This window comes from Acyrthosiphon pisum, chromosome A3 (genome assembly GCF_005508785.2).
Source record: "Acyrthosiphon pisum isolate AL4f chromosome A3, pea_aphid_22Mar2018_4r6ur, whole genome shotgun sequence".
Lineage (NCBI taxonomy): Eukaryota > Metazoa > Arthropoda > Insecta > Hemiptera > Aphididae > Acyrthosiphon > Acyrthosiphon pisum.
Window position 1 is genome coordinate 5,964,854 of NC_042496.1, and position 9,564 is coordinate 5,974,417.

Below are 9,564 nucleotides of genomic sequence, written 5' to 3' on the forward strand. Positions count from 1 at the left end.
TACGTATAAGTTTATATAAGATTACATATATAACAGGCACAAAATATTAACATCATTTGGTGCTTGTGAATATATGACTCGATAATAACATATACAGACAACACTTGTTTATTATTCTCCGATAAATTATGGTAATTTGTATATACTAAAGGATCTACTGGGCTGAACCAAATATTTCAAATTCATACATTTATTTTCTACTACTTAAGGAGTGTTTCTCGTCGATACACATATCTGTTTTTCCAATGAGAACCTTCCCTTTTTTACAGTAAATTATTTAGGTGCAGGGCCAAATAATATGTTATACTGCTGTCAACGATATAGTACTACACTATTAACTACTCTGCAAATAAATTAACATTATTTTAACTAGAATATTTAAAGAAAATGTGGGGATGATTTATTCAGAAGTTTACTGAAAGGTAATATAATAGAAAATTCCACGAGTCTGCGTTGAATAATTTTGCACTTGGAACGCAGTTTATAAATTGTTGGATTGAGCTCTTCTACTTAATAATTCCCAATTCGAGCACTGCGTATAGGATATGCAAAAAATGTACGTATTAAGCTTATCATGGTGAAATTAAGACGGACGTTGCATTGTTCGGGCTCATGTATTTTATAGATTGCGCTTTTGGGTGTTGTAAATGTATATTATTATGCTTCTAGGATATTCAGTTTGTCCGTGGCAGTAAATATATAATTTAAGCCTCAAAAGTAATATTGTAAACCACCAAAATAATATCAAAACAAACTTACCCGTAAACATCGACTCTTCCGGTAAAAACATGGCTGTGCCATATCTACAGTTCAGACGTGCAGTACGCGACGCCGCCGAAGAAACACAGCTTTATAACTTCTTCCGTCTTCATCTGCTCACTCTGAACTTAAAGTTGAAATTTGAAAGTAGTATCGAAATATTTAATGAAAATAACCTGAACGTAACGAAATGTGTGAGTTTGCGTTATCTAATATAATATACACCGACTAACGAACCATCCGTCTATTGTTGGCTTATTTTAATATTTTTGTTCACCGAAATTATTATTAGAATCATTAATCGTCTCGAACGAATGTCGTGAAAATTGGTGATCGCCATAGATAATAATATGATATAAAATAAATTATTTAATAATATGATAAATCCACAGACCTTATAAGCTCAATCCTTACTATTCTATTGATAAATCGTAGGGGGTAGTGGGGCAGAACGGGGTCATGGGGCAAAAGGGGTAATTTTAATATTTATGTCTTATAATGGTCATACTGATTTAAATATAGTTTCCTGGAGCTAACAATATCATATTATAATAAAAATGTCATGTTCACATATCAACTATCTTATCACTTATCAGTAATAAATTAGAATCATTACACGTGCCTCTTATTAATATTGTTTGATATAATAAACTGTTATTTTAATTCGAAATATTTTTATCGGTTACTTATTGTATCTTAAATATTTTGTTTTCGCTATTTCTATAGCAAGTGTTCTTAAGGTTATTCTAATAATATCAATTATTGAAAATAATAATTGTTGTGTTTACTAACAACGGCTGAAGTTGAGTGTAATCATTGGGGCATAATGGGGTACCTAAGTACCTTTACTGATACCTACGACGTTAACTTGTTTATTTAATTTTTAAGTTTACCTACTTGGATAGACACTACATCTATAATAAGTTTTCAATTAAAATGTACCTATTTAATAAATATAAAAGTTTAAATTTACAAGCACTTATTATTTTTTGTTATTGTACATTGTACAATTTTATTATTATATTAAAATATATTCCTATAAATATAATATATATATTTTAGAACCATTTCTAAAATATTTGAAGTTTGACGTACATCAAAAATATATGACAAACTATTTCATCGTGTGAATGGGGTTTTACAGAAATCTTTGTGATCTACAATGTTTCTACCTATTCTGGTTTTCTATTTCAGTTGTTACTTGATACGAATTTAACCATTCAAACTATATAAAAGTTTAAAGACACTCTAATGCATTCTTCCAAAAGTGCCCCTAGACACATGTCTGCGGCGTTGGGGAAGTTATATTTATTTGGTAATTAAATTACAACATACGAATTATAAGTTATGTAGGTAGGTACTTGTCCAAAACTCGACTACTGGGATTAAAATAAAAAAAAGTGATATAGGTACTCCGTGACCGAAAGTTAAGATTCACGGGCCGTGAGTTGAGGCACACGCTGTTCAGTTGGGTCTTGTTAGGTTTCGTTAGGTTTAGTGAGGTTTATTCTAACCTAACGCAGCTAACGGCAATAATATTATTATTTAGATTTAAATTAATTCGATAACAGCAGCACCATTTAATGCCCAAAGAACTGGCCCTCGCAACCGCTTAATTTCTTAGTTAGATAGCGTTGTCATATGCGATTTACAACCCAGACTAAGATTGATCTCCAAGACAAACATTTTGTTTGCAAATAGTTGAGTTGCAGAATTTATATTTTTTATGTCTACTAGATAATATTGTACCTAGTTTGACTCAAATACTTTTTGTATACATTTTTATGTTGAAACACATGGCAACTTATTTCCAACGTATTTTTAAAACGTACCTATCTATTTTTCAATTCGCAATTTGTCATTTTTTATATTTTTTTTTATAAAATACAATTTTATTTAAACCAATATAATTACCCATCCTTCTGGCAAAAATATTTTATCTTTATTTTGTAATACATTGTACAATGTAAACAATTCATCAGTTATTTCAGTTATAATAATCATAGGACTAATAATATTATGTAAATATGTAATTCAAACAATAATTCTAAAATTACAATTCTTAATTTTAAATAATATTGCTGAATACATCATACAGGATTGTAACTATAGGCAAATAATATAATATTATAATATTAAAAATATTTTTATGTTACCTCAGAAGGTGGTTTGCATATTTTTTTTATTAAATGGTTCTCTAATAAATTCATCTCTGTGATTTTATAATGGTATAGAAATTTTTATTTCTATGTTAACACTCTTTAAACAGTTAAACGGAATAAAAAATACATATTAATACAAAACTTAAGGTGACGCCGCATCCGCATGTGTGGTCTCCGTCTTACAAGTGCGTAACATAACAAATTTTACGCAAATAACGTTTAGCTCTGTTGGTTTGAAAATTAGAGTGAACTGACCTATTATCAAATTTAGAAGTAAGAATATTACCAAGGCAATGACATAGGATTTTTGTTATATTTTAATTTTAAAGCGGGTTATGAGTATTTTAAGATGTACAAACAATTTACAATTTTAAAATACTCATAACTCGCTTTAAAATTAAAATATAATAAAAAACTTAGGTCATTGACTAAATAATAGTCTTACTTCTAAATTTTATAATAGGTCAATTTACTCTAACTTTTAAACTAACGGAGCTTCAAGTGTTCTGCTGAGCGTACAATTTGCTATGTTACGCACTTCTATAAGACGGAGACAATATAATATTATGTGGCCCGATGTGGGTGCGGCGTCTTCTTAAGAAGGGATACTACAGATATTATTTTTTGCTAAAAAGTTATATAACTAAAGATAGGTAACCGTTATACTAATTTAGACTCATTTTATATAAATATCTGCTTTCGAAATGGTACAGTATAGTTAATATCACATTCTGGAATAAATAATAATAAGTAGGTTTAGGTATGTCTTATTGTCATCACTTTTTTGTTTTTTAAACTCAGGAAAAATTGATGGAACAGCATCTTTTTTTAATGTGATTTCGTTTTTACTCCAGCAACCTTAGAGATATAACTTACTATTTAAATTTAAAAAAAAACTTATACTTCAATAATATCTTGTGGAACTGAATAGTTTTTTTAATTATTTGCCTTACTCATACAGCTATTCAATCCATGTTAGACTATTATAGATTGGAACATTAAAAGAAACTGTGGGGTTGATTTTCAAGCTATTGCATCGCCTTTTGGGGCAGTAAATAGTAATACTGCTTAGATTATCTACTTCACCATCTTTTCAGGTAGAAAAGGGAATCTAGTTCGTACTTTTGGGGGTTCAAATTATGCAACATTTATTAAATTGAAAATTCGCAAATTATTTGTTAAAAATGTATAAAATATTAAATTTTTATGGTTAAGGATTGAATATTTAAAATAAGGTTTCTCTAAGTAATTCGTATTGTAACCAAAAAATGTAAAGTGTGTAAGCCCAGTTTTTTTTATAGATATTTAAAAACAAATTTGGGCAAAATTACAGATGTTCAAACAAATATTAATGATTTTAGTAATTTTGAGTGTAAATTAAAAAATATTATTCGTGAATCATGGTCACCTACTTGAAACTTTTATGCTAGGTATATTAATATATTATTATATTTTATACACATTTTATGACATTTTAAAATAATTTTTTTTCAGTGTTGACTGTTGAGACTTATCTTAAAATGTCATATATCTAAATGTTATCTATTATCTTATATAGATTAAAATCTACTAGTCATCTTTATATTTATTTTGAAATAAATCGTATTAATAAATCCAGCCTTTAAGTTATCATCAATATTTAATTAAGATTAATACAAATTACAAATGCAGTATATAATTATACAATTTACATCACAACTTCATAAAATAATATTATATAATATATAAAAAAATATAAATACATTTAATGGCAATAACAATTTAATGGAATTATCATGATCATGATATTGGTATAGGTAAGTGTTCTTTATATTTTTAACATATAATTTTATAGTCTTTCAATTTAACAATTTTTATATAAAAAGTTAGGATATTGCTCTAATCTTATTTAATTTCACTTAAATCAATACCCTTAATTAACTAACAACAAAAATAATACTTGTATTAAAGTAATTGTTTAACAATACTAAAATTTTAATTTAGTTTAAAACTAATAAATAATAATACTTAATTTAAGTTTCAAAGTTTCAAAACCTATTATAATAAAATAAGTGAACATTCTAAAATAAAATTTTTATTAAATCAATTACTAATTTTCTCTACAAACCCTGAAAATAACTATTTCCAATCCTTAGACAGTACATTTGGGATAAAATATTTGATTCACATGTTTCTATGTAATTAAAAATATAAAATTATTGTTGTATCATAATAAAATGTTTACTTAGATTTTATCAAAAAATACTATTAAAAACTAAAAACCTAAATAACACCAATTTATTTTATTTAGGATAATGTACTTTTTGCTTGTCTTATGGATAAAAACTTAGTTTTATTTTAGTCTTATTTAAAAATGCACTATTTTGTCGATATCAATGACGTGTTTTTACATGATCGGTTATGGGTTATGGGGGCTTATAATAATATTATTATTTGAGTTTTTATCCTTGCTTATTCTAACATACTAACTTTTAAATATGAGTTGTATTATTACGAGCTATAATATTATGCTACTATAATATATTTATATGGGTTTTCCTTTAAGATTTGTCTGTGATTATTGAATTATGTATTTTGTTTCCATTAATATAATTGTATACAATTTAATCATTGATAGAAAATACTATATAGGATACATAAATATAAAATAAAATTGAATTATAAACAGTTAAAAGGTCAACAAGTATTATGGTACAAATTTAATCGTAATCCAGACATTATAAAATATAAGTTATTTCTGATAGATAGTTTGGTAGGTAGATGCTTAGCAGCCATAATTTTATGAACATAAATTACACTGTCTTAAGTACATATAATATAATATACACTATTTAGTATTTAGTTAAAATATTCCATAAATATTTATAAGTAGTCATCATTTAATACTATTTTTATTCTAGAAGTTAATGGAAATACTGATGACGAACATAAACTTGAACCACTATAATCATCAGTGTTTAAAGAAAATACCATGGCGCCTCCTAAACCTAAAGATGCAGCAAATTCTGCTTTGTAGGCTAAACTATTTTCATTATCAAAAGATATCCAGTCGTTTTTATGATATGAATATGGAGTACGGGTGTCATGGTCAAAAACAGTGGAAGCATTTTGATGAGATTGAAATTCGCACGTTTCTGAAAAAGTTACAAAACCGTCCTTGCCGATACCAGGACCAGAAGTTGGTGACCCAAAACCATTATTGGCTTCATTTATTAATCTAAAAGAGAAGAATAATATTTTAATATTTATAATTATTATTAAAATTATGTAAGCTTACTTAAAAGAATGTCCATATGTAGGCATGCCAAGCAAAATCTTTTCTTTAGGCATACCTTTTGAGATCCAATATTGTATAGAAGAATTAATATTTAAATACTGGAAGTATCCAGATTCATTCCACGAAGAAAACAAAGGTGAATTTGGCCCAGTTAATGGGAAATACCATTGGTATGAATGATAATCATATGTCATAACATTTATAAAGTCAACAAAACTTAAAAAAAATATACATCAATTAAAAAATGTTTATGTATTTACATAGTTAAGGCATTATTTACCTTGCTAAAGAATAAATCTCATAAGAATTATCAATTATATTTAATGGAGCTGCAACAGCTGCAGTTAATAGAGAGTCAGGTAGACTGAAACGCAAGGTTTCTAGTAACTTAGCAAATCCATATTTTTCTTCTAAATTTAATAAAGGCCATGATGGAAATTCCCAATCTATATCAATACCATCCAAGTAAAATTCTCTGACAACTGATACTACATTATTGACAAATCTAAAAAACAAATATTTAAATGCAATGATTAATAACTAATTAAAAATACATGATAACATTTTTTTTATAGATCCAGAGCCTAGCAACTGTGGCCACAAGCTATTGTAGGGGTTACGGTTGGTTAGCAACATGTGTATGTGTGGCAAGGTTTTTGCCACTATGGACATGGGTGGTCACCTATCCAGGAACTAGTAGCAGTGGCGGTTGCTTACTTTCAATCATGTGCGTGGTTGATTTCAGCCACTGTGCTGCGCCGATCCACATTTTAAAATTATTGTACTACCAATAAGTATTATAGTTTTAAGTATTTCAACGACAAATAAAAACAAATTTATATTATATATCACGTTAGTAAATTTCTTGTTAAGCATCCCCCAGACATAGGAGATTTAAATTAAATAGGACGCATAATCTTTAACCAGTTTAACCAATTAACATTAAAAATTAAAGGAGTTCGTAAAAGTTCTAATAATTTGTCATCAGACAAACTTTACTTTTAAATATATTTACTTATATAGGTAACACATTATGCATAATTATTAATTTGTTCTACATTATATGACTCAGTAAATAAATATTATATGAAATAATATAAATTATTGAATCAGTTGAATGCCTATTATATTGGTGTACAAGTAAAGAAAATATCAATACTTAAATAAAATAAAATATGTATACCTAATATAATACATACTTGTCTAAGTTATCTTTATTTGCAACAACGCCAGGAAAACCTTCATTTGAATGTGAACCATTTGAGAAATGCATTATAGATAGTAATACTTTTAACTCTGGGTTTTTTTTACGTAACTTCACTGCTTGTCTTAAAATCTGAAATTATAAAATGTGATTTTAACTTAATTGCTAGCAGATTTGTCTTATGTTTATAAAAAACAATAAATATATTAACTATTTTACAGGTTTTTTTACCATCTCCCAATAACGGTCAACATAATAAGTTGATGTATTCCAATTGATTATTTTAATTCAAATTCAATCCCTATTTGTTAAAAAACCATATCAACACAACTTATTAATACCCTAACCTACAGTCACTAAGGTGATTTTTTTTTTTTTGGAATATTAAATAAACCATAGTCTTTAAACTATAAAGAATGTGGTCACAGGTCAGTAATTTAGACAATATTATAATTAATTAAAATATAAATTTGTGTGATTGGGAAAAAGCATCAATTTATACGATTTTTGACCAAATCAAACAAAAGCTATTGTGAGTTGTTAGTATTATAATAAATAATAATGATATAAAACATCTTACCTGCATATCAAATGAGCTCTTGAAGTAAACACTGTTATTTTGAACTTGTGCAAACGCTACAATTAAATGAGTACATAAAGTAGCGTTAATTTGAGCAGGATGAAGAGTTTTATTTGTATCATCAGTTGGTATAGAATAATAACAGGCCAAATTATATGTTTTATCAATTCGTTTTCCGGGAATAATTTTATCCTTAGCAGTCCAGTATGTTTTATAATTTGATTTTGCAGCAATAGCGAATGTATGAGCACGATAAACAGCAATATCCGAATCTGAAATGTTTTCAACAAAATTTATCATAAAAAATAGAAAATGTGAATACAAATACCAACATTTCATCTTGAAATTCTGATTAATAGATATTAAATACTTTAGAAATAAGATAAAATAACTTCTTACAAATAGACTCAGATTATAAAACATTATTATAAATATTGGTAACAAAATTTACTTGTATATTTCTGGGGACCAAAAAGCACAAAGTCCATAGGTATATTTTGATCACTGGTGTCTTCAAATTTCATCCAAGATACATAAAACATCAGAAGTACTACAAATACCACAAGAACAGCTAATCCAATTAATACCATGGAATGTATGATTGGCTGAACATATTTCCTGCAAATATTAAAATAAAATATAAATACTGTAATATTTTATTGATGAAAAACGTTACTTTTTTCCGTTTAACAATTCATACTGCGGTTCTGAATGTCCAAGAGCCATTTTTTTCGCACAGAAACTTAAAGAAACTAGTAACAGGGACCTCCAGGTCGTTTACTGTAATAACAAAACCTCGAATTATCAGACAGATAGACAGGTAAGTGTTTATTTATTGTCAGACAAAGTAAAACAGAACACGAGAAACATTCTGACTAATAAAATATTTTACTGTAATTTTTTCAAGGCGGAGACTTCCTTATCCACCACTCCAACCGATCGAGTGTTACAAGTGTTAATATTAATTAAAGATTATAATATTTGCATTACTTGCAATATGGTAAACAATTATAAATCATAATAATATTATGACGGCACTACGACTGATGGTTTATCGCTTATGAATATTGAATACCTTCTACGCTCTATTTGGTAGTTGGTATTTACTTTTTACTTTTTAGTACCTAATACCTATTTAGTATTTACTATTTACAAACAATGATTAAACTTTACGAATCTATGACATGAGTCACATGACTTGATCAGTTGATAACGACTGGACGTATTCCAGCCTCCTTAGGTCACGGACCACGATTAAAGGTAAATAATCTAAGACCGTGGTAAATAATATAATATCGTGCCACGGACTGAAAGGGGGTTCACACCATACTTTAATATATATATATCTTAAACCGTGGTTCACGGTTAGGTTATTGTTCTATGGTTCACACTACACCGTGTCGTGTAAAATAATCACGGTTACCATAGATACCAAACGATACCGCATAGTTGAATATATTCCAAGGATTATACTACCGTGCACGGACGTACATAGGTCCGTGCTACCTTGCAAGGTTTATATTACGGTTTAAGATAGAACCGTGGTTTATATATCCACCTTGCAACCGTGACTACTACCACA

General features: G+C 27.8%; 2 protein-coding genes across 3 annotated transcripts in view; both read right to left on the reverse strand.

The window, feature by feature from the left end:
- The window catches only part of LOC100573179, a 25,579-nt gene extending 24,704 nt beyond the window's left edge, over positions 1-875 (reverse strand). The window contains exon 1 of the mRNA XM_016804190.2: positions 760-875. Within this exon, the coding sequence (XP_016659679.1) occupies positions 760-790 (31 nt within the window). The 5' untranslated portion in view covers positions 791-875. The remainder of the gene's footprint in view (positions 1-759) is intronic.
- A 4,714-nt stretch (positions 876-5,589) lies between these two features.
- Positions 5,590-9,266, reverse strand: LOC100169240 (chitinase-3-like protein 2). 2 transcript variants are annotated; one of them, XM_008184636.3, is made up of 8 exons: positions 9,151-9,266; positions 8,659-8,762; positions 8,434-8,600; positions 7,983-8,254; positions 7,398-7,534; positions 6,479-6,703; positions 6,199-6,414; positions 5,590-6,138 (listed from the first exon to the last, which is right to left on the reverse strand). In XM_008184636.3, exons 2-8 carry the CDS (start codon positions 8,706-8,708, stop codon positions 5,784-5,786), a joined length of 1,422 nt encoding a protein of 473 aa, XP_008182858.1. In that variant the 5' UTR covers positions 8,709-8,762; positions 9,151-9,266; the 3' UTR covers positions 5,590-5,783. The 2 variants fall into 2 exon arrangements, with proteins under 2 accessions (XP_008182858.1, XP_008182857.1); XM_008184635.3 differs by lacking the exon at positions 9,151-9,266 and adding an exon at positions 8,875-9,141.
- Between the last annotated feature and the right edge of the window lie 298 nt (positions 9,267-9,564).

Excerpts from the sequence above, each read along its gene's own strand:
- LOC100169240 (XM_008184636.3), bottom strand. The coding sequence starts at position 8,708 with ATGGCTCTTGGACATTCAGAACCGCAGTATGAATTGTTAAACGGAAAA. Across the intron at positions 8,255-8,433 it reads TGGTCCCCAGAAATATACAA|ATTCGGATATTGCTGTTTAT; the intron begins GTAAATTTTGTT and ends AAAACATTTCAG. Across the intron at positions 7,535-7,982 it reads AGAGCTCATTTGATATGCAG|ATTTTAAGACAAGCAGTGAA; the intron begins GTAAGATGTTTT and ends TTATAATTTCAG.